This window comes from Macrobrachium nipponense, chromosome 13 (genome assembly GCF_015104395.2).
Source record: "Macrobrachium nipponense isolate FS-2020 chromosome 13, ASM1510439v2, whole genome shotgun sequence".
Taxonomy (NCBI): Eukaryota; Metazoa; Arthropoda; class Malacostraca; order Decapoda; family Palaemonidae; genus Macrobrachium; species Macrobrachium nipponense.
The window spans coordinates 33,784,206-33,810,162 of record NC_087206.1 but is presented as its reverse complement, the minus strand read 5'-3'; the positions used below and the strand labels follow the sequence as shown (position 1 = coordinate 33,810,162).

Below are 25,957 nucleotides of genomic sequence, written 5' to 3'. Positions count from 1 at the left end.
GCCTAGGTGTGCAGAACTCCAGTCAGTTCTAGAGGCTCACTCAGATTCCTCCCACCAATCAGTGAATCTTCCTTATGTAAAGGACCAAGGGTTTGTATATCGTATAGGAACAAATCAAAATTTTTGGAAGTAAATTGTATTTTTCCTAACTATACAAACCTGAGTTCCTTTACATATATGCCCACCTCATGCCACCCCTCAGTCTGAACCTGGGCCGAAAGGCAAAGTGGAGTATTTACATCCGGGCAGGCTAGCCTGCCCCATGGTAGTTACTGCCTAACCACCTTGTTCAAGATTCAACGGCCGTAATTCCAGCTACGCCTTAAGTATGTAATTCCTTATGTAAAGGACCCCAGGTTTGTATAGTTAGGAAAAATACAATTTCCAAAAATTGTGATACAGTGGAACTTCGACATACGAAAGTCCCAACTTATGAAAAATTCAAATTATGAAAGCAAGTACGAAGATTATTTTGCCTCTCCATACGAAAATAATTCAGGTTACGAAAGGTTGTTGCTGTAAAGTCCCAAGATTCGCCCGGACCACCAAGAACAATTTTAAAACTCGCGCGCTGCCAACTGAGTAGACTCGCCACCATGCTCCCGCTCTCCCATTGGTTTCTGATGCTAGTCACCACCGTAAGATCCTGCTCTCCTATTGGTCAGCATCTCTCTTATCGTGCATCTACGTAAAGGCGTTCTTCGGTCACTCTGTAGCAGCATCGTTATCGTAAGCACGCGGAATTCGTTTGTTCGTATACGATTTAGTTTGTTAATGTAAATTCGTGTTAGTGATTTTGCTTTGTACTTTATCGTGTTGTGTGAGAACTTAATTAGTAACTTAATTATGTACGTATAGTCATGGGTCCTAAGAAAGTTGCTGAAGTTCACGGAAAGAAGAGGATGCTTTCTATGGAGACAAAAGATGGAGAATATCAAAAAGTATGAAGCTGGCCTGCTGTTGAGTGTGATCGCTAAGGAATACAGCCGAAATCCGTCGACAATAGGCACCATACTTAAGCAGAGGGAAGCCATCAAAGCAGCTGCACCTTCCAAGGGCGTGACTATTTTGTCCAACAAGAGGTGCCACGTGCACGATGAGATGGAGAGGCTGCTTCTTGTATGGATAAAAGACAAAGAAATCACTGGCGATATGATATTTGAAACGGCAATCTGCCACAATGCCAGCGCTATTTTCGGCGATTTGATTGCCCAGGGCGAAGACGATGGAGGAGAAGGGACATCGACGCCAACCCCATACTTCAAGACATCTCGTGGGTGGTTTGAAAAATTCCGGAAACGGACTGGCATCCAATCAGTGGGGAGGTGGCCAGCTCGGACACAAAAGCGGCTGAAGCCTTTATTAAGACGTTCGACAGGATGACGGTCAATGAAGGCTACAGTTCTCAGCAAGTCTTCAACTGTGACGAGACTGGCCTTTTTTTGGAAAAAAATGCCTCGCCAGACGTACATCACGGAGGAAGAGAAGAAGCTACCCGGGCATAAGCCTATGAAAGACAGGCTTAAGCTCGCACTTTGTTCCAACGCCAGTGAGGATTGTAAGGTGAAGCCCCTACTTGTGTATCATTTGGAGACTCCTCGAGCCTTCAAGGCTCACAAAGTGTTAAAGGAGAAGCTTCCAGTGATGTGGAGGGCTAATGCGAAAGCCTGGGTAACGAGACTTTTGTTCCCGAGTGGGTAAATCTGTGTTTTGGCCCGACAGTGAAGAAATTCTTGGAAGAGTAGCGCCTCCCTCTGAAATGACTGCTGGTGTTGGACAATGCCCCTGCTCACCCTCGTGGCCTCGAGGAAGATATCCTAGTGGAGTATTTTTTTATCAAGGTTTTTTATCTTCCGCCTAACACCACCCCTCTCCTCCAGCCCTTGGACCAGCAAGTGATATCGAACTTCAAGAAGCTGTATACGAAACATCTTTTCAAGAGATGTTTCGACATCACCAATACCACAAACCTCACCTTGCGTGAATTTTGGAAGGAGCATTTCGATGTTGTGAAATGCATCTGACTCGTCGATCAAGCTTGGCAGGAGGTTCGAGGCGAACCTTGAATTCTTCATGGAGGAAACTCTGGCTTGATGCCGCATCCGCCCGAGACTTCGAGGGATTCGACGTGGGCGAAGCTGATGCAGATTCAGAAACAGATGATGATCCTGAAACTGTTTCGCAACCAGATCTTGACAAGATTGTTGCACTCGGCAAGTCCATGGGGCTGGTCATCGACGAGGACGACATCAATGACCTTCTCGAGGAGCACCAAGAGGAGTTTATGAAGGATGACCTGAAGGAGTTGGAGGCCATGCAACATAACGTCGTCGTTACGAACCCCGAGAGAGGTCCGCTCGAAGTTCGATATGAAAATAAACAAAAAGAATTCAACACTAACAGTTGAAACTGGGCATACGAATATAGAAAGATACACAAACACAACAAAGGCTTATTTACAAGCTCACTAACAAAGATAAATCCAGAATCGTGTCTCCTATTTACATACCACAAGTAAAATCTTACACTGCATGAACTTGGGGAACAGTGAGGCAATGTTAATACTTGCTGGCAAGTTTCAGCTGATGGAAATCAATGCTCGAAGCAATGGCTTCACAAAAGGAGTACTGTAACTTCTGTCGTCCTCCGTATTGCAGAAAACAATGTCTACTCTTGATACTTGAAGGGCAGGAACTCCTCAAAACCTCTTGTGGAACGTTTCTTCTCTGAAGTCTTGCTCTACGTCGAAATGCCTCGGTCGTCCACTCCCGGACGACTTGACCAGATCCCAATTAAACTCTCGAGCGCCTATTTCTCTCTGATCCTTTGTCTGTTCCTTCTTCTCTTATCTCTCGCGGATGATCTCTGATCTCTAACTGGTGATCTTGGTTGCTGGGCTCTCACTGATAATCTGATCTGTGACTCTTACTGATGATCTTCTCCCTCCTACTTTGTCAGTCGTATTTATACGGCAACCTGGGGGCGTGGCTTACCAGTGAACGTCACAGGCTCCCAAGATTACCGGAACTTCTTAGAAGAATCTCGACGAAGTATTGCATCAGAAATTGCAGCATTCCTCACGTCACGTCGACGCCTGTCAAGTTCCACAGCACTCCTGCTGATTCTAGAACCATCATGAGAAAAGGCGCCTCCAACACGCGCGAAAGCCTCCATGCTGCAGAACTTCTTGAAGATGCGTTTTCCTTTCCTTTAACTCGTAATTCTTTGCTATAAAGCAATTACCATGACACGTCCCCCCAAAAAAGAGAAAAAAATTAAATCAACTGATTTTATTTTTTTCTAAAGAGAAACAAGAATTAAACAGCAGGGGAACAATTCTGCATAAAGCTTTAATACTTCTCCATTCACTTACCCACTCGTGCCAAAACAGGAAACGGTTATCAGGCTACTCATTATGAAAACTCTAGAGAGGCTATTAGCTATCACATTATCCTTTCCTCTTACTTTTCCATTTTCTGAACTCTGATTAAAACTTTGAAATGCTAAAACACCTCTTGCATTTTCTCAAAACTAATTTCTCAGTAACACTGTCACATAGAACACTGGCGGTGGCCAAGGTATGGGGCGTTCTTTATAATTCTGAAGCAAGTTTACATTTATTGACTTTGCTGTACTCTTACCCATATTAATTCTATAATGTATATTTCCCCTCTCCTCTAACACTGAAAAAGGATCTTCGAACTTATAAGGTAAAGCGGAACCTTCTTTCTGGACTAGTACTAAAACTTTATCTCTTACACACAAACTTCTTTTTTTTTGCTCTTAAGATCATGTTTCCCTTTAGTTTCCCCTTGACTTCCACTCGCACTTCCGTTCTCCTTCGCTAGTTGCCAAACATCTCTTAAATTGTTTTTATAATACTCTAGATTAGTTGTGCAATCTTCTCTGCCCTTACTTATAGACAAAGGTCCGACCATATTGATAAATACATTCTCAAAAGATTCGCCTACTGAAGGAATATTACACAATGGAACTCTGGGAATTACTTGATTCGGTTTCCCGGCAATTTGGCATTCATGACAGCTTAAAACATACCTCTTTATGTCACTCTTCATTTTAGGCCAAAAGTACGCCCTACTAATACACTTGAAAGTTTTTACTCCTAAATGTCCTTGCTCGTCATGTGCTAACTTCAAAACTAGCTCACAAAGCTTCTTAGGAACCACCAATTGTTCGATGATTTCCCCTTTACTACCAGACTTAGGATGAACATAACGACACAAAATTCGTCCTTTAAACAAAAAGTTTCCTTACACACACCATCGAGATCATCAGCCAGCTCACATTCAAAAATTCGGGTTAGTGTCTCATCCTCTCTGAAACTTGACTAGCTCATCATTATTCATGCCTAATTCATCACCGTAACTAGTACTAGATACCGGTACATTTACTACGTTACCCTTGACAGCTACACCTTCCGTTTGGCTATCACTGTCAACAATAGAGTCAGGTTTCTCAGCCAGACTCATGCCAAGATCAACCTCGCCAACTCTATCACACCCGTTCGAATCCATGAACAAATTATGACCGTAGTGCATGTCTGTATCTAAAACCGACCTAGTTACTACCATTTCAGGCACTGGAATATCCCTCACAACAGAATTCACATTCTTGGATAAAGCCAAGTCATTACCGACAACAATGTCAGCGCCATATAATGAGCAAACTGTCAACAACTGCAAGTTTCACTTCTCCTGACACTACCTGACTTTCTAAATTCAACTTCAACAAAGAACAAAGAACACAAGTGTTAGGAAATCCACCTAACATGACTTTTTCTTCCAAATTGATTTCTGCCCTGTTTGGCACATTCTCTCTCCTATCAGTGAGACAGCACCTCCTGTGTCTCGAAGCAAGACTACTTTCCTCGAAAATACTCCTCCAAGAGAGGAAACTACACCTTCTGAAAGAAATTCACCAAAAAATTTCCTAGTTTCTCTCATCACATCATTCCTACTTGACGAAAGCTTAACTAGAGACACTGGTTTCTTAACGTCCTTCCTTTCTACTGCACAATTTCTCGCTAAATGCCCTTTCCCATTACATCGGAAACAAGTTAATTCTGAGCCACTAGATGCCACTTTACTCTTACAAACCTTAGACGTATGACCAGGTTTTCCGCATGTATAACAGGAATAGTCACTTTTACTCGCATTGCTATTACTAGAACTGAAACCTTAACTGCTTTGTACTCTACCAGACAAAGGATCATTTCGTTTCTTACTAACACTCAAATTATGAGTTAGACTATATTCGTCAGCTAACCTAGTTGCTCCTGCGAAAGATACTTCTCACCTATATTCTATATAAAGCTTAATCTCAGGGGATACATTATCTTTGAAGTTTTCTAACAACACTAAGTTCTTCAAACCATTAAAATCCTCAACTTTAGCAGAAATTAACCAATCAAAAAGCAGCTTTTCTAACTTCTTACTGTATTCTACATACGTAATATTTTCATCCTTTCTCAAATTTCTAAATTTCTTACAGTACGCCTCCGGTACTAACCTATATGCGCTAAGAACAGTTTCTTTCACCATATCATAATCATCACATTCCTCCTTAGACATGCAACTATACACAGTAAGCGCTCTACCACTCAAAACTGACTGTAAATATAAAGTCCACATTTCTTTAGGAGAACCTACTCTTTCCATTAACTTCTCAATTCATGAAATATGTCGTAACATCTTCCTCATCAAACTTTGGTACTAATTTCAACACTGCACTCATACCTAACCTATCAGCTCCGTTTTCGTTTTCGCCTGTCCGACTGTTACAAGTAATTTGTCTTAACCGAGCAATTTCCAACTCGTGCATACGTTCTTTCTCTCTTTCTTCCTGTATGGGGCGCTTAGGGTTCAGCAGCTGGGCCCTGATACCTGGTGGGAACTGCTGTGTTGCTGGGCCTTGGTGCCCAGCTGTTGATCCAACGAAATAAGTCAGCCCTTTTTCTTCTACTAAAAACATTTCATCTTTCTGCCTTCCTCCCCCTATAAGGTATGGATTCTATGATGATGACTATTGGCTTGGTTTTGGACATGATTTAGTCTAAATCTTGGGATTTGAAGGAGGGTGAGGATGGACGGCATGCCACCTCACCCGTAGAACTCTAGTACCTGACATGGTCGAGCGAGGGGAAAGTTTAATGTCAAACCCTATCCTCAATGCCGGGTCTGATCTCGACGGACATCATGGCGCCTTAGCAGTGGAGATAGGGTGTATATCCAGTAATTTCCCCTAGGACGACCCTAATTAAAGGGATGACCCGTCCTCTAAGTGTGACTCCATGGTGGGTATGGGGAATATCTGGATGAACTATGTATTTTACGTTCTATGGCAACCCCCCTATTTCTGTTGACGACCCTATGCTTTCATCGAAGGACTTGTCCACAGAACCCAAACATCAATTTTTCATGGTCGGTCCCCAGGATCAATGTACTAGTATCCCTGGGCCGAATGACAGACGGACACATTTGACGACCCAAAGGAATGCGAGTAGGTATAATACAGCCAGGAAATCTAAAAAAAAAGCATCTGGTTCCAGTATTGTCACACTGGAACCATTTGCCATGAAGAAAAATAATGATTATGAAATAGCTCCTGGGGTCTTTGTACCCAATTCCTTTAATAAATACCTGAATTTGAAGCTTGAAGGTGACAATATAGACATTTTTCAAGTACACAGGGAAATAGTGAAATGTTGTGGCAGACAGCCAAAAATAACACAGCAGAATGGAAATATGCTATTTGTAGAAAGCATCTCCCCAGAGGAAAGTATTAAGTTGATGGGATTGTCAGACCTTGCGGGAGTTACGGTTGATTGCACTCCCCACTCCAGCCTGATCTCCAGCAAGGGCTTGATTTATGCCCCTCAGTTGATGGCTTTCTCTGAGGAGAGACTTTTAACAGAATTAAAAGACCAGGGTGTAATAAAGGTGGAAAGGATGTCAAAGAAGGTTGATAATAACAGAATACCTCAGTCTACCTTAATATTAACTTTTGACACCTTAAGACTTCCGGAATATGTCTTTGCAGCCTGGTATAGGTTTAAGGTAAAGCAGTACATCCCGAGACCCAGAAGGTGTTTCCATTGCCAGCATTTTGGATGCACCCTACAATCATGCCGATCCAAATTGCAAGAAAATCCTGCAGTCTGTGTCAACTGTGGAGAGGATGAGCATGGTATGTGCTGCACCAGGGAACCTAAATGTGTTCACTTTGGTGAAGGACATGCATCATCGTCTCAGCAGTGTGATATATATTTACTCGAAAAGGAAATCCAAGCCATTAGAGTAATAGAAAGAACAACATTTAAGGAAGCACAAGAGAGAGAGCCAAAGATTGTAAGACCCAGTCTAAGTTTTGCTACTGTAGTAGCAAAATTAAGACTGGGTCTTACAATCTTTGCTTTGGCTCTCTCTCTTGTGCTTCCTTAAATGTTGTTCTTTCTATTACTCTAATGGCTTGGATTTCCTTTTCGAGTAAATATATATCACACTGCTGAGACGATGATGCATGTCCTTCACCAAAGTGAACACATTTAGGTTCCCTGGTGCAGCACATACCATGCTCATCCTCTCCACAGTTGACACAGACTGCAGGATTTTCTTGCAATTTGGATCGGCATGATTGTAGGGTGCATCCAAAATGCTGGCAATGGAAACACCTTCTGGGTCTCGGGATGTACTGCTTTACCTTAAATCAATTGATGATGAGAAAGTAAAGACAAGGTTCACTAGAACCAACAAGAAAGGCCCTAGTATGGAATTGGAAAAAATTGAAGTGCCAGTTGAGATACACCCTCCACCATCTGCCTAGAAGCTCTGCAAATCTTGAAGGTGCTTTCTCACACCAGTTGGGGAGCTGATAGAAATCTTTTACTAAAGCTTCATAAATCTAATCTTATCAAAGCTGTCATACGGTTGTGAAGTATATTCTTCAGCTTCCTCATCTAACTTAAAAATTTTAGATTCAGTTCATCATTCAGGTATTCGTATAGCCACAGGAGCTTTCCGTTCATCACCAATATCTAGTTTGCTAGTTGATGCAGGAGAGATGCCCCTTGAACTCTATCGCCAGTCATCATTATACTTCGGTACTGGTTTAGAGTGTAAAGACTCCCCAAATCTCTGGCATTTGCTGTGGCAAATAGAAATATTTTTAACGGCTTTTACGAAAGTCATCCAAGGTATCCCATTCCTTTTAGCTATACATAGAATTAAACAAATTTTAGAGGATACAAATATTAAACAATTTCCCATTATCCCCTTTGTGTATCCCAGTACTCCTGTTTGGAGGTTACCTGATGTGAAATTCTGCAGGTACTTCAATGGAGCAAAGAGGGATAAATCTAATGAGGGTAATATTTTTAGAGCATGTATCAGAGCATATAGATACATGTTTTATATTTACTGATGGCTCCAAGTCCAATGCGGGCGTTGGATATGGAGTTTTTAGCCAATCTTTTAACCGAAGAGGTGCACTTCCATCTATTGCCTCAAACTTTACAGCTGAATTGTATGGCATCTTAGTAGCTCTGGAACATATTGTAACACTCCCAGTGTGTAGCTACACAATATTTTGTAACTCCAACAGTGGCTTACAGTCCCTGGAAGTCTTTAATACTGATCATCCCTTGGTGTTGAAGATCTTGCAGTGGATCTTCTTGCACCAAAATAGAGGCAGCATTGTTTCATTTTGTTGGGTTCCTGCCCATGTGAACATATCGGGAAACAAAGAGCTAGACAAGCTAGCCAAATCAGCAGCACAAACTTTGGTACTGAGAAAATGCCCTGTTCCATATCGTGATATATTCTTTGATATATGGAAATCTGTCCAGCATTTATGGGCACTTCAGTGGGACAGAGTAGGCCCCAACAAAATGAAAGAAATTACTAGACAGACACACCCTTGGAAATATGACCTAATACCAAAGGAATAGTGGAGGTTGTATTGTGTAGATACGTATTGGCCATACGTGTTTAACTCACGGCTATCTGATGGATGGGGAGAATGAGCCCTTCTGTGACGATTGCTTAGTTCCGCTGACTGTTAGGCATTTGCTGGTTGAGTGTCCCAGTCTAGTGGAACTTAGGAATCGTGTTTTAGCTTATAATAGTAAAGCAGGTGGTAATTATAGCATGCCAAAACTGTTGGGAGAGAGCATGTGTGTTAATAACGTTATCTCTCTTATCAAAGAAGCTGGTCTTCTCAAATATATCTGACAGCTGTGCTGTCTTAGTATATACTTTTTTCCCCTTTTTTATGTTTCATTGTTATATATTCAGATTAATTAACAATTCTTTTTATAGAATTTTATTTGATCAGAATTTTATTCTTATTTTTATCAGAAATTTATTTTATTTTTTTTAAATCAAATTTATATGTATCTCTTAAAAAAATAAAATTTATAATATATTAAACAAGATTTTAAATAAAGTTAAAAGATCACACTGAGTGTTCGGCGTCGGTGACCCTGGTATTTGTGACGCCAGAAAACCCACAATCAATCAATCAATCTCTTCCTGCTGCATTACCAACATTTCTACATCTTGCTGCATTTTCCTAGCTTCTCTCTCAGCCGCTCTTTCATCTTTCTCATACTTTTCCCTTTCTTTCCTTTCAACATACTCCTAGAGATCGTTCCCCTCTAGACCTAGGAGCTTACCTGACTCAATAAACTTTCACCATCTCACTCATTCTGGCTCTTTCTATATTCTCCCTGTTTCAAACTGTTATGGTGTCGAATATTCTAAGCAAGGTCGCCACAATGTTACGAACCCCGAGAGAGGTCTGCTCCAAGTTCAACATGAAAATAAACAAAAAGAATTCAACACCAACAGTTGAAACTGGGCATACGAATATAGAAATATACACAAACACAACAAAGGTTTATTTACAAGCTTACTAACAAAGATAAATGCAGAATGGTGTCTCCTATTTACATACCACAAGTAAAATCTCACACTGCATGAACTGGGGGAACAGTGAGGCAATGTAAATACTTGCTGACAAGTTTCAGCTGACGGAAATCAATGCTCGAAGCGATGGCTTCACAAAAAGAGAACTGTAACTTCTGTCGTCTACTTGACTCTGTATTGCAGAAAACAATGTCTACTCTTGATACTTGAAGGATAGGAACTCCTCAAAACCTCTTTTGGAACGTTTCTTCTCTGAAGTCTTGCTCTACGTCGAAATGCCTCGGTCGTCCACTCCCGGACGACTTGACCAGATCCCGATTCAACTCTTGAGCGCCTTTTTCTCTCTGATCCTTCATCTGTTCCTTCTTCTCTTATCTCTCTCGGATGATCTCTGATCTCTGATCTCTAACAGGTGATCTCTGTTGCTGGGCTCTCACTGATAATCTGATCTGTGACTCTTACTGATGATCTGCTCCCTCCTACTTCATCAGTCGTAATTATACAGCAACCTGGGGGCGTGGCTTACCAGGGAACGTCACAGGCTCCCAAGATTACTGGAACTTCTTAGAAGAATCTCGACAAAGTATTGCATCAGAAATCGCGGCGTTCCTCATGTCACATCGGCGCCTGTCAAGTTCCACAACACTCCTGCCGATTCTAGAACCATCATGAGAACAGGCGCCTCCAACACACGCGCGAAAGCCTCCATGCTGCAGAACTTCCCGAAGATGCGTTTTCCTTTCCTTTAACTCATAATTCTTTGCTATAAAGCAATTACCATGACAGTCGTTCAAGAAGAGTTCTCTAGTAGCGGCGAGGAGGAGGAGGACGACCCTATGACAACGGCAGAAGTTAAGGATGCTCTAGCTGCTTTTCATAAGGTGCAATCATTTGTAGAAAAAAGACACCCCGAAAAGGTTTACACAGGTCGTATGCTTGTGCAGTTCGATAACGTTTGCCCGAGTCGTTTCAGGAACATTGTGAAAAGCAGGCAGAAGCAATCTTCCTTGGATAATTATTTTTTAAAGAGGCCTTTAGTAGGAGTAAGTAAACAGGAAGATCCAAGTGATACGAAAAAACAGAAAGTTGAAAGTGGTGAAGAAATTGCAATTTTGTAAAAAAAGTAAAGTATAAAAAAGAAAAAAAAAATAAAAAATAAAAAGACATAAATATTTAATGTGTTTTCGTAAAGTTATGTGTTCATGTTTTCTGTCGCCACTTTCGGAGATCGCCTCACTCGAAAGATACGGCAGACATTGAACAGAGGCATAGTAAACTATGTGCAACTCGAGGTTTGCCTTCTGACACAGATGTGAAACTGCTGCTCTTCCGCTTGTACTTCTACAGTATCTATGGGTGTTCCCTCTGGACGAACTATACCCGAGGGACCATGAGGCGCATCACTGTTGTGCACAACGACATTCTGAGATGGCTCACAAACACTCCCCGCTACCACTCCGCCACACAGATGTTCATAGAAAACCACCTGGACAATTTAGAAATCATTGTTAGGCGAACAATGTCCAGTCTGGTAACCCGAATGAGAAACAGCAACAACTCGCTCATACAAAGCATCCTAAGGAGTGAAGCAAGAAGAAGATCTAAATTGTGGGAAAGATGGGAAAATGAGGCCTTTGTCCCCTAAAGGACTTAATCTCTGTATTGGCAAGATGTCATATGCAGATTTTGTCATTAGTACATTTATTGCTGATATTTTAATTTTTCATTATTACTGATTACTATCAAGTTAAAGTTTTTTTACATTCAATTTTTGTATTTAGCCCTCTGGACCTGACTACTGTAACCAACTAAGGCCTCTAGTTGAAATTTAAGTTATATAATATGTGCACTAACTGTTATTACTTTCAATGCTTTTTTTTTCTCACCAATATTATTACTGTTATTACCAGTATTATGATTACTAGCTTTTATGCTACCTCAGCTATTTTGTGGATAAGTGCTGATTATTAATTTTCTTTTTTTTTTTTATCATGTCTCGTGTATCTAGATTGTGTATGTTACTGTCTGTATTTTGTATATTCCATGTATATGGCCCTGGGCTGAAATAAAATATATTATTATATATATAGATTGTAACAAATTAAAGCAGATTAAGCCCTATTTGTGAATATTGAATTCGCCATATCAAGTGGAATGATACACAAGTAATTCTGACTTGCTTTAGAATTGGTCACTGCGAGAGCTAGTTTGATTTTTGTGGTCTGGTTAATACATTTGCACAATTTAAATTTGGAATGAGTTTTATGAATTCGTGTATAATTTTCAGAAGTGAGCAATAATGGTTGTTAGTAGAGTATGGTATCTGACAAGAAGACCGGAGGGGTTGCCTAGGAAAGATGACTTTACGCTAAAAGAGGAACAGCTTCCGCCTTGTGAGGATGGAGGTAGGTCTGTTTTTTTGTTTTTTTCCCAACTATGATTTTGTTTTCATCAGTATTATTTGTTGAGGAGAATGCATATTGTTTGGTTAGAAGCGAAGGATGAAATGATGAGGATGCTTAAATCATATGGAGAAGAATGTTTAGGCCAAAAACTTTGTGACAGAGATGTAGTACAATTAAGATGAAGAACCCCGAGGTAGACCACTACTTACCGAGTTGCTTAACTTCCTTTTCATTCATTATGAACTTAGAATTACTGTTTACTGTTTTGCTTTCCCGAGCAACAGTGCTTGGTAATTTGGGCAATTTTTTTAAATGTAATTTGGTTTGTCTTTCAGCTATGAGTTGCTTTTCAGCAGTATTTTTTGTTGAAAAGGCTGTAGTATTTTTCTGGTAAAAAGTAAAGGATTAAAATAGATGAGGATGCTTAAATGATACATAAGCAGAAGAATGTTTAGGCTAAAAACTCTGTGATGGAGATTAGGTACAATCGAGATGAAGAACCCTGTAGACCACTACTTACCAGGCTGCTAACTTTTCATTATGAACTTAGAGGTACTGGTATACTTAGTGTTCACTGTTGTACTTTCCAGAGCAACAGTTCTTTGTAATTTGTGAACAGTGAATTCATTCAAAATGCAAGACTGAGTGTTCTGTGCTTGTGTAAAACAATAGTAATGAAATATGTACTGTAAGTTGATTCTTTTAAAAATGTGTAATACAATATTAAAAGGATTTCTGACCGTTATTTAAGACCTTGTCAAATTATGGTATGTTTTACAGAATATACAGTACATGAACCCTTGAAACAATAATGTCCTTAATGTTAAAATAGGTTAATGCATTAGCAAACAGATTTGGTTGTTCTTGGAGTCATTAGTTGGCAGGAAACCCATCAATGCTGTAGATTTTGTAAAGGAGTTAGAAGAACACAATACATATGTATTACTCAAAATTTTTAGGAATAAGTAAATGCTTTAGACAGTTTTAAAACATTTAAAGTCCTTTCTTGATTGCATGTATGCTGGATTCTTTGCACTGCATTTGGATATTTTATGTTCCCATTTGTTGCAAGACAGGAATACTATCCTGGAAGTGACTATGAGGCAACTCCTAGAAGTTTCTAGAGCGGTGGTGGCTGCTATTGCTAATAAATGCATTCTGTATGAGTGTTCTATGTATTATGTTACGGATTGTCATTTGTGGGCTCAAACATGTTGGCCCTAGTACACTGCACTGTTACATTCCTTCCCTTTTAGCCATATCTTTGAGGAGTCTGTTGTGATGGACTCTCTGAATGAGCCTTCATAGAATTGTATCATGCCTGCCCTGCTTGATAAGTTGGAACCTGGGAATCAGTGTTCCAGTGAGTCCCACTTCCTAAAATCCAAGAAACTTTGATATGACCCGAAGTCACACAAGCTGATGGATATGAATTGTTACATAGGCCACAAGTGTGGCAATCTTGTTTGAAAGCCTAGCATAGCCTAGTTCAATCTGCTGAAAATGAATTTTACACAAGTAATTTACCGAGTAATTACATAGCTAGTTTCTAGCACCAGCAGCTTAAATTTGGAATTCGCTATAGCAATTTTTCTTAGTTTGGCCCTGCCCACTTTCAGAAAGAGGAATAACTGAGCCAGGTGCTTCAATTTGTTTCTGCTGGCTTATGCCAAGGTTGTGGGTCAGTAGCTGGTTTGGAATTTGAATTCTTTGCTGTTTTTCTTAGATGATTATCCAGTTAATTTAGATAGTCTCAATTATTGAATTTAACTTCACTTGTATCCGACGATGTCTGACATTAGTTAACCTTGGCAAATTATGACAATCATACGTATTAGGCAGTCCCCGGCTTACGACATTCCGAGGTTACACCGCTTTTCAATTATATTCATCAGAAATTATTTCCAGGTTTACAATGCATGTTCCAGGGTTACGGCTCTTACAATGCCAATCTGGCGGAAGAAATATGACTCCAAAGATGCAAAATAATCAATATTTGTAGTTTTTTTTTTATGAAAAATGCAATAGAAATGCTGTTTACATAGTTTTTAATACACCCAAAGCATTAAAAGTACGGTTTTCTTAGGATTTTAGACGATTTTCAGGCTTACAACGTTTTTCGGCTTACGACACGCTTCAAGAACGGAACCCCCATCGTAAGCCGGAGACTGCCTGTAATTTTTGTTAATTGTAGAAGCACAGAAAAAGCAAAATTACAAATGGTTTTGTACATGTGCAGTAAGATTTTTTACATTTTCACACTTGTATGTCTAAAAAAACTAACATGGTTTCTGGTTACATCTTATTTTTATCCCAACTTTTCTTCAACTCGATTCACCACACTCGATACCATGAGTGAGTGTTGCCATGTAACTCTTTTTCATCTGTTACAGAGAGAGATTACTGTTGTTTAGGGTTGCTATGTAACTTTTTCATCCATTACAGAGAGAGATTACAATTGTTTCAAAGTACTAGTTTTCAACTTCTGTGTGTATATGAATGTGTGTGTGCACATATGTATAAACAGTATGTAATTATCCAAATATCTGAATCTGGGTAGGCAGGAATAATGTTTGTTTTGCTTCATTGTATGCCTGGAAGTGTGTCCACCTTCTCAAGCACTCTAATAATGTTTGTTTTGCTCCGAACCCTTGCAACCGAAATTACCAAATCATAAAAGGTCTAGAACTGAGAAGTGGAAGGTTGGTAGTATGTGCGTACTACCCTCATGTGCCCGGTACTATGCAACAGTGTAAAGAAGGTGTTAAGAAGTCCTCAACTAAAACTGCACCCAGGAAATGAAGATCATGTCCTCCAGTTGGGGCCAGACTCCATATGTTTTTGGAGAGGTGGAAAGAGAAGGGGCCAGAGCAGTGGATTGTTCTAGTCCCCAAAGAGGGCTATTTTGTCCCTTTCAGAAAAAACCCTCCTTTAGTCAAGAAGCCCATTGCCTCAATTGCCTATTCATCAGGCTCAGATAGGTTTTCGACCTTCTTTGAGGAAGTTGCAGCTCTCATTGCCAAGAACTCAGTAGAGTTAGTAGAAGATATAACATCAGAGGGCTTCTACAACTCTAGTTCATATGCGAACAAACCTTCGGTCTTAACAATAGGATAATTTCTAGCGTCTAGCTGGATCCGGTTAAAAAGCAGATGAAAGGATGGAATCTTGTAATATCTGGCAATGCATGCATAGATCGGGTGAAGAGTGGTCAAGGACCATGCACCTACGCCAGTCTTTACTTTGACTGCCTGGGCGAGAGTTGTGTTTACCTCTTTTGGCCTTTTCCTGGTTCATTGCTTGTTTCATTTCTTTTAGTGTGTGTGGGGGTTTTGCCTGGTATTATGGCTGCTTCTGCTCATCGGCGTCAGCTTATGTGCCCCAGAGTTCCTGATTTTCCGTGTTCTCATTTTTTGGCTTTAGCAGCGACTGACCCTCACATCACATGCAGTAGGTGTCGTTTGAATTTTTGTATTATTACGAATCCTTGCACAGAATGCCAGGCATGGCCCAAGAAACAGAGGAGGTCGTTTTATGGTAAGAGGGGAGATTGGAGGGTTCTGACTCTTCCTACTTGGGAAGATTTTGCTCCTATTCCCGATGTGTTGTCTCCCGCAGTAGTCAACTCCCATAGTAGCGTTGTCCCTGCAACTCCTTCCTTTTCTTCCATCGATTTTTCGAATCGGGAGGTCGCCAGGGTAATATTTGTAATGTAGCCCCCTCTTCCTCGGGAGTTTATTTGGTTCCCGAGAAGGGTGAGGTTTTTTCATCAATCTTTTCTCTTCCAGGGTCAGAGGTGTCCAGATAGCAACGATTTGGAAGACGCTTGGGCTAGGGGGTACCCCGTCCTTGGAGGGGTTGCTAGCACATTTTGTGGAGGCTCGCACCCCCCTTCCCGGTCTGGCCAGGCCATCCCCCCTCCTCCCAGCCTCGTCTTCGTGGGTAGCAGCAGTCGGCCATCTTGTATTGCTCTGCCAGTGTCTACCGCTGCTTCGAGTCAGCCCCGTTGACGATGTCATGGGGTCCATCTTTGTGTATTCCTCCGCTGAAGTAACAAGATGCCGTATAGTACTGTTGCCTAGTTCCTGCCGGTTCGTCTGTTCACAGCATACTTGTCACAGTTTTCAGTTTTCTGGGCACCAGCTTGAAGAGCCCCAATAAATTGGGTTAGATTTCGGGATTAAACTGGCCCAAGAGTCCCCTAAGATTTTCAGTATGATCCTAAATGGTAGTTTTGGTAAAATATGGTCTGTTACAATTTGTTAAGCCATGAAAACCAGAGTGGAAAAGTAATTTAATTTCTCTCAACAAAAAATAAAAAAAGGACTTATTTTAAAACAAGGAGAGTATTATTGTACAAGAGAAATCTTCTGTATAAAATGGTTCTTTATTAAACAAATGAAACAAAACTCAATAAGGTTCAATAATTAACGAAACGTAACACTGGTGCACAACATTTAAACAACCATTACTTGCTCAAGAACTTTCTTCTAGAACATTTAAAATTGAATGTCTCCGGTTTATGACATACAGGTTAGACTCAGGTTTATGACATATCAAGTTAAATGACTCCGGTTTATGACATATCAAGTTAAATGACTCAGGTTTTTGGCGTATCAAGTTAAATGACTCAGGTTTATGACATATTAAGTTAAATGACATATCAAGTTAAATGACTCAAAATATTCAGTCCAAGTTTCAAATTTCCAGCTCCTGAATAGGAAGCTCACCTGAATGGCAAGCTTCTACACCTGTGGGGAAAAACCAATTGACAATTAGCAGTGGAATGAAATACTGACACTCATCATGTACAACAAAACCAAATTTTTTTAAACAGAAAATTAACAAAATAAAAATTCAGATAACCTTTGAGTCTCACTTTCAACTCACTACACCGCCAGTGGCGTATGTTACCCCCTCGCACCGAGGGGAAGCCGTGACGTCACCGCTGCTTGTGACGTCACTCACATTGATGACGTCTCTCCCAGTCGTCTTCTCTGATCCGCCTTGCTCAGCCGTGACGTCATCACTGCTGCCCAGTTCGCAACATCTCCCTTCCTTATCTTTGGAGCCTTCTCTGTCACATCAGTCTGAGGTCATATGCCAGGCAGTGCTTCAGAGGTTGGACTCTGTATTGGATGTGAAGTTGGCTGCCTTATCGGTTGGGAGGACTGGTAGGAAACGTGTTGCTTCGTCCCCGCCTCCCAAGAAGAGTGTGCATAAGAAACTAGTGCTGTCTTCCTCTCACTCTTCCTCCTCTATGCCTCGTCGGCGTATCAAGCGTTGGAAGGCTAAGGACTTTGCCCTTCCTTCGCCTTCGAGGGAGGAACAACATGGATGTGTTCCTGATAGTGCTGTGGTTTCAGGCAGTGTTTGTGGTGTGCGTTCTGCAGGGGTTGCTTCATTCTCTGCCTCGAATCTTGAACATGCAACACCCTCACCCCCCCCTGTCCTGGCACAACCCGAGCATGTTGCAACCTCCCCTGCCCATGCACGTGATGTGGTTCGGAAGTCACGAAAAGCCGTTGGTCCCGTTGCTGAATAACCACTGGTTCCATGCAACGTAAAAACACCATACAAACAAACCATGCACGTGATGTTAGTGTTCCTTCTTCTCCAAGGCCTATTTGTCGCAGTAAAGATCTGAAGGCGCCTGTCAAGAGGTCGAAGGTAGTGAGCACAGAGTTGGTGCAGCTGGAGTGTTTGCCTGCCTCTCTCACTGGTGCTTCCAAGAGTTCGACTCTAACGGATTCTCCGTCAATCTCGAGTGTTCCAATTTCCCCCCCATCTCACGTACGTATGTCCGCCACACCCGTGACCATTCATGGACATGTGGAGTCATCTGTTGAGGTAAGTGATGTTCCTAGTGTTACAGTGGGTCCGTCTTGGAGGCTGACACTTGGACCCAGCCCAGACAGGTTAGTAGGAGTTTTGGACTGTTTGGCATTTAACCCTTCCGTTAATTTTGGTGGAGAAGGCGTATTAGAAGAGCCTTCACACCCTTCTCGTTGTCGGTCTCCAGTGCTGGAGCAGGAGGAGGGAGACATGCAGGAGTTTCTGTCTTACTTTTCGGAAGTTGTTGATCTCATTCGTGGGTTTAACAATTTGGAAAGTAGGACTCGGGCTCGGTTGTCTTACACTCCTTCTTGCTTGGAAGCCTTGGTGGGAGCTACTCAGGACCTTAAATCATCTCTTCAGCTTTCTTTTGTCGGGGCACGTTCAGTTGGTCTTGCAGAAGGTTAACGCCTCGGTTTCTGACCAGGACGGGTCGCTTCGCTCTAGAGGCTCTACCAAACTACTACCCCCGCCTCTCACGAGACATAGGAAGTAGTTGGTCTTGCAGAAGGTTAACGCCTCGGTTTCTGACCAGGACGGGTCGCTTCGCTCTAGAGGCTCTACCAAACTACTACCCCCGCCTCTCACGAGACATAGGAAGTACTATGCTACGAGCTCTGCATTTTTGTTGTCACGCCACCTTAACCCAGACGTCATTCGCCTGAAGCCGGGTTTGACTTTGGAACAGATAAGGTCAGTGGCTTTGTCCTTGTCTCCACAAGATGCCTCGGCCTTGGAATCTACGGCGTCCTCCATGTTGCAGACAGTTTCTTGGCTGGACCTCTGGTCTGTGGTTATTGCCGAGACAGCTTCCGACAGGCCCCCGGAAGGGTTGGCGAGTGCCGCCTCACTTGCCAGTCTGTTGCAGTCGGGGGCAAGGCGTTTTCATATTTGGCTCACCTCAGTGCCAATTTATGGGCTAATCTTCTTCTGATTAGGAAGGACGCAGCTTTTTCTAGGATGGAGAGATCGCTCGACACAGAGTCTTTCTGGCATTGAGGAACGGAGATGTGTTGGAGTCCCAATTTTTGTTTCCTTGGACAGAACTCAAAAATGCGATAGACCAGCGCCGGGCTGACCCCAAAGACTGACTGGTGCACCAGGCCGTGTCTAAGTCGGAGTCTCATCCTCGGAGACGTCCGGCTCCTCCTCCTCCTCCTCCCCCTCCCCCGGTCCAGCAGCAGTCGAGGAGATCGTCGCCTGGTAGGCCATCGAGGACCTTGAGTTAGGCAGGGCCTTCCCGTTCGACACAGCCTAAGTCTGAAGATCAACGCCCCTTTCGGTCTCGTTCCTTTAAGCCAAGAAGGGGCCCAAGGGGCAGAGGTAAAGGGGGCCGTTGGTAGGTTAGGCGCCTCTCCCTCTCCTGCGCCACAGGTTGTGGGGGTGGGGGGGGGGGGAGTGTTGCTTGGCTGGCCATTGGGCCAAGTGGCAGAGTTAAGGGGCAGAGAAATGGGTGGTAGATGTCCTTCGGGTGGGTTACCTATTACCATTCGACTTCTCTCCTCCTCTGTCGGACAAGCCACAGCTCAGGAAGGTATATCCTCCAGATTCTCTGAAGTTCTTGGCTCTTCGGATGCTGTCGATAGACTTAAGAGACGCATACTTCAAATCCTTGTTCATCCCACGTCCAGGAAGTTCCTTCACTTCTCTCTTGAGGATAAGATCTTCGAGTTCAAAGTCTTGTGCTTCGGGCTGATGAAAGCCCCTCAAGTATTCATAAGGGTCTTCTCTGGGGTTCCATTTGCTGAGGTACCTCGACGATTGGTTAGTCTTGGCAGTTTCCAGGGCGAAGCTGCTGCAGGACAGGGATCGTCTACTTTGGTTCTGTCTGGACCTGGGCATATTAGTCAACCAGGAAAAGTCTAACCTCGTACCCACTCAAAGGATTCTCTACCTGGGCATGGTCATCGATACGACAGTGGTTAAAGTTTTCTCGTTGGATCAGAGATTGGAGAAGTTGTGGGCGGTAGCATGCAACTTCCTGTCAAAGTCACATTAGTCAGCTCATCAGTGGCAGATTCTTCTGGGAGTGTTATCTTCCCTGGAGAAGCTGGTCCCTCATGGGCGTCTTCATCTTCGGTCTCTGCGATGGAGACTGAGAGAATCCTGGTCTCCGGCAGGGACTCTCCTCTTTTTATGGTTCCTCTGTCTCTGGAAGTGAGAGAAGAGCTTTGTTGGTGGTTGGACGACCAGAATCTGTTGAAGGATGTCCCTCTGCGTTCTCTCCCACCGGATTTCCTTCTGTTCTTGGACGCCTCCCTCGTGGGTTGGGGTGCGCACTTAGGCAGCCTCATTGCTTCAGGCGTTTGGAGTTTGGAGGACAAGCAGCAACATATCAACGTCTTGGAATTGAAGGCGGCTTTCCTGGGTCTGAAGGAGTTTCGGGGGAAGGTAGAGGATCATTCTGTCGTTCTCATGTCGGACAACACCACAGTGGTAGCCTATGTGAACAAACAGGGAGGCCTGGTTTCACATCAACTTCACGCCTTGATCGTCGAGTTTCATTAGTGGGCGGTCAGCAATTCAGTAGAGCTCTCAGCCAGGTATATCCCAGGGAAACGGAATGTGGTCGCAGACAAACTCAGTCACTGGGATCAGATCCTAGGCACAGAGCGGTCCCTTCATCAAGTGGTGGCAGACAAGCTTCTCCAGATTTGGGGGAGACCCATTGTCATGGTATTCACTTTTATAGCAAGGAATTACATTTTAAAGGAAAGGAAAACGCATCTTCTTCGAGAAGTTCGGCTGCAAGGAGGCATTCGCGCATGTGTTGGAGGTGCCTGTTCTCATGATGTTTCGAGAATCCCCAGGTGTGTCACAGAAACTCAACAGGCGCTGACGTGACGTCAGAACATGCCGCGAAATATGATCCAATATTTCGTCAAGATCCTTCCAAGACGTTCTTGTTATCTCGGGAGCCTGTGACGTTCGCTGGTAGGCCCCGCCCCCAGATTGCCTTATATATACGACTGACAAAGTAGGAGAGACCAGATCATCAGTGAGAGACCAGCAGAGATCATCAGATCATCAGTGAGAGATCATCAGAGAGAGATAAGAGAAGAAGGAACAGACGAAGGATAAGAGAGGAGGAAGGCACACGAGAGTTTGATCGGAGTCTGGTCAAGTTGTCGTCAGGGAGTGGACAACTGAGATATTTCGACGTTGAGCAAGCCTTCAGAGAAAAAAAGTTCTACAAGAGGTTTCAAGGAGTTCCTGCCCTTCGAGTATCAAGAACAGATATTGTTTTCTGCAATACGGAGTCAAGATGACGTCTGAAGTTACAGTTCTCCTTTTGTGAAGCCATCACTTCGAGCATTGATTTCCAACAGCTGCAAAACTGGTGAGCAAGTATTTTCATTACCTCACTGTTTCCCCAGTTCACACATTGTAAGATTTTACTTTTGTTATGTAAATAGGAGAAACCATTCTGTGTTTATCTTTGTTAGTAAGCTTGTAAATAAACCTTAGTTCTGTTTGTGTTTCCTTCTATATTCGTATCCCCAGTTTCAACTGTTGGTGTTAAATCTTTTTGTTTATTATAGTATCGAATCTGTAGCGGGCCTCTCGGGGTGCGTAACATAGTGGCAACCTTGCTAGGCTATTCGGCACACTTAATAGTTTGAAACAGGGAGAATATAGAATGAACCAGAATGAGTGAGATGGTGAAAGAGTTTATCGAGTTGGGTAAGCCTCTAGGTCTAGAGGGGAATGATCTCCATGAGTATGTTCAAAAGAAAGAAAGAGAAAAGTATGAGAGAGATGAAAGAGTGGCTGAGAGAGAGGAAAGAGCAACTGAGAGAGAAATGCAGCAAGTGAGAGAAGCAATGAAAATGCAGCAAGAGAAAGAGAGATAAGCAATGAAAATGCAGCAAGAGAGAGAATTAATGAAAATACAGCAAGAGAGAAATGTTGGTAATGCAGCAGGAAGAAAGAGAGAAAGAACGTATGCATGAGCAGGAAGAAAGAGAGAAATTGAGTTGGAAATTGCTAGGTTAAGGCAAAGTACTCGTAACAGTCAGATAGGCGAGAACGAAAGTGGAGCTGATGGGTTAGGTATGACTGCTGAGCGCTGGTACTTGGTTACACCAGTCCACGTTCACCTCCTATATTAAGGATGTTGCCCACAGATCTACGGACACGTTTTCTCTGGGTCCTGTGGTGGCTGGCCAACAGGTTGTGTAACTCATAGTTGCCCTTAACAGGGCACCTTTGTATTTTACCTAAGATGGTTGTGTGGATGAGAGAATGAGTGAGTTGGCTGGTCTCCTTCTTTCTCTTGTACCTTTCCTTCTTCCTTCGGGCAGTTTAAGGAAAAGACACGTCATTTGCTGGACTGGTCTGATACAGGTGAGGAAGGTAGTCATACTGGTAGTGTGGTCGTGCAATATACAAATATCTTGCCTGCTATTTGGTAGCATATGCTCCACTTCTTGGCAAGGAGGAGTTGGGAGTAATACAAACCCTGGTGTCTTGGTTTGTTATTGGACAGTCAAAGTTTCTCTCTGGTTCCCAATACAATGGTTATCCCATATATTATTGTACGTCACTCGGTTTTTGAGTGGTTAGATATCAATTTATCTAGCTTCTCAATGGGCTTCAGTCCCTCTTCACAAGTCATTTCTTCTGAAAGCTGGACTGGTGGGTAGGTGGCAGGCCCCCAGCCAGTTTAGGTTGTTTTGTACTTCCTTCCAAGTATGAGTCTATCCTATTGTTAAGACCGAAGGTTTTTCGCATATGAACAAATGACAATATTCTAAGACAATTTGTATTTTTCATAGCTACAAACCTGAGGTCTTAACATTATACTGCCCACCTCTAGCCACCCCTCTATTTGTTAAGTCATCCTGAGTTGGGAAAGACTGACGCGTTGTCGTAGGTGAATGGTCTTTGACCATTCTTCACCCGATCTATGCATGCGTTGCCAGATATCACAAGATTCCTTGCTTTCATCGGCTTTTTAACCGGATCCAGCTAGGTGCTAGAAATTATCTTATTGTTAAGACCTCAGGTTTGTAGCTATGAAAAATACAAATTGTCTTAGAAAATTTATCATTTTTTGTACGTAGGGACTTTCGTATGTAGGGGTATGACTGTATGTTTTTTTAAAGTTTTATTGCTAAAAGTAACTTTTATAATGAAATTTATAAAAAAAACAGAATTTCATACATTCAACTTCCCTGTCAGATATATACTTAGCTATAGACTCCGTCGTCCCCGACAGAAATTCAAATTTCGCGGCACACACTACTGGTAGGTCAGGTGATCCCGCCGCCTGCTGCGGCTTTGTGGATTACCATTTTGAGCCAGATTTTCTCTGTCGCGGATACTAGTAACATCGTTTGCTAGTTCCTCCTAACTTGATTTTCGAATTTCATTACGCCGTTGATCTTTTGGACTGCTATTTGGTGACGTATTGGATCTTTGGTTTGGCATACGCTATTGTGGACTGTTTTTGGATTTTGGATTTGGAATTTATCATAATGTCTGACGTTTTGATTTCGTTCAGAGTGTGTGTGAATGAGAGTTGTTATGTGAGACTACCGAAAGCTTCGGTGGATCCTCACACCACTTGTAAAAATTGTAGAGGGAATGTATGTAAAAATTGTAGAGGGAATGTATGCTCGCAATTGAATACATGTGATGAGTGCAAGGATTTGAATGAGGAGGAATGGAAGTTGCTTGATTCCTACTTAAGAAAGTTGGAGAGAGATAGGGCTAGAAAAGCCTCTTCCAAAAGTGTAAGTAGGTCGGTCTCTAACGAGCCAGTTAGCGGACTATTGCCTATTGCTAACCCAATTGTTTCCTCCCATACAGCTTTACCTTCCTGATTATCTGACTCGGCAAGCTCAACATCTGAAATTGTGAGTCTGAAAGCTTCGCTTAAGCATATGGAACAAAAAATTAAGGAACTGGAAGGTAAGTGCAGTGAAAGTGTTTCCAGTGAAGTGGAGGGTGCGTCTGATCGGCTCTGTCTCGCACCCAGGCCTAGACCTCTTTCAAGCTCCCAAGCCCAGTGGAGAAGAAATGTCGAAAGCTGCAGGGAGGTTTCAAAGAATCCCCACCGGTCAGGCGTCCCCTCTGCAGATCCCGTAGTTACGTCCCGGGCTGCCAAGGATAGTCGTTGGAAAGACGTCCTTAAACAGTGTTTTTCTTCGTCTGATTCCTCATCTAAAAAAGGATGGAGTTCAGATAGATTGTCGAGACCTTCGAAGAGATCTTGGAAGTCTCCGTCATTTTATTCAAGCCCTGAAGAATTTCCGGAAGAATATCCTCCGGAAAAGAGAAGGAAGGAGGTTTATTCAGAAGCTCCTTCTCCTTCGTCGGAAATTGGAAAGAAGGACGTAGCTACGAAGATTTTGGAGAATATGCAAAAACAGATATCTTCGCTAGTAGGAGTTCTTAAATCAGATCCTCCTAGAAGGAAGGATAGATTTCTTCCGATCAAGAGATCCCGTCCTTTAGAACTCTCTGAGAGCTCGGACGAGGCGCCTGCCAGGAGCCTGGCGCCAGCCAGACGTCAGGCTACTGTCAGGCGCAAAACGCCGTCAAGGCGAGAAGATACATATAGATATCTATATAAATCTCCTACTAGAAGGAAAGCGCCTGAGGTGTCTGAATCGAGGCGGAAATTTGAAACTCCCGAAATCGGACGAACTCCTGATATGAGGCGCAAAGCGCCTGAAGAGCCTGAAATGAGGCGCAAAGTGGCTGAAGCTCCTGAAACTTCTGGAGCGAGGCGCAAAGCGCCTGGAGCGCCTGAAATGAGGCGTAAAGCTCCTCAAATAAGGCGCCTGAAGAGCCTGAAGCGGCTGAAAGGAAACGCAAAACTCCTGGAGAGCCTGGAGCGTCTGATAGGACAAGTAGAGCGCCTGGAGGGCCTGAGGCGCCTGAAATGAGGCGCAAAGCGCCTGGAGAGCCTCAAGCTTCTGAAAGGAGAAGCAAAGTGCCTGGAGAGCCTGAGGAGCCTGAAACGAGGCGCAAAGCGCCTGAAGCGCCTGAACGGAGGCGCAAGGCGCCTGGAAAGCCTGAGGATCCTGAAACAAGACGCAAAGCGCCTAGAGCGCCTGAAATAAGAAACAAAGCGCCTGGAGCGCCTGAAGCCAGGCATAAAGCGCCATAAGAGCCTAAGCCTGTTTCCAAATATCGAGCGCCTGACATCCATCATATGACAGGCAGGCGCAAGGATTTATACAATCCAGGATATGATTCAGACGAGTTATCGGAGTTTGAAGCGGACTTGGAGGCTCCTCTGTGGGATTTTTCTCAAGATCAATTTTCCCCTGACAGGGTCTCAAGGTGTCGCACAGGCGATCATAGCCCCTGTCGGGAAGGAATTGATCATGGAAAAAGGGAAAGACATTTAAGGACTTCTTCTGGTAAGGACGAAAGGTGTCGCACAGGCGACCGTCGTCCTTGTCAGGAAGGCCTTAGTGTAAATGAACAACATCGGCCTTCTCCTGACAGAGACTCAAGGTGCCGCACAGGCGGCCGTAGCCCTTGTCAGGTTGCAGTCGGTGTTGCTACAAGCCCTTTACATTCCCGAGAGAGGAGTCCTCCGGTCGCACACTCATCTCCGAATAGAACTCAACCAGAATTGGAAGATGTCTCGGACTCTGAAGAAAACAAGGGGGCAGGTCTTACAGATTATAAGACATTAACAGCCCTCTTGTTAAAAGAATTTGGGGAGTCTCTGAGTCCTGCTGCCCCTCCTTCTCCTAGGTCTTTATTTTCAAGTACGAAGGCTGCAAAGTCTTCCTCTTTCTTGAAGATGCA

The 25,957-nt window shown here is 43.0% G+C and overlaps 1 protein-coding gene across 6 annotated transcripts in view; it reads left to right on the top strand.

Moving 5' to 3' along the window:
• LOC135225729 (prostaglandin reductase 1-like) overlaps nt 1-25,957 on the top strand; it is a 394,759-nt gene that overhangs the window by 107,548 nt on the left and 261,254 nt on the right. For all 6 annotated transcript variants that reach the window (XR_010317076.1, XR_010317074.1, XR_010317073.1 and 3 more), the window contains one exon: nt 12,232-12,349. Coding sequence is in view for 2 of the 6 variants with exons in the window: in XM_064265110.1 (XP_064121180.1) it covers nt 12,244-12,349 (106 nt within the window). In the remaining 4 variants the exon portion in view is untranslated. The remainder of the gene's footprint in view (nt 1-12,231; nt 12,350-25,957) is intronic.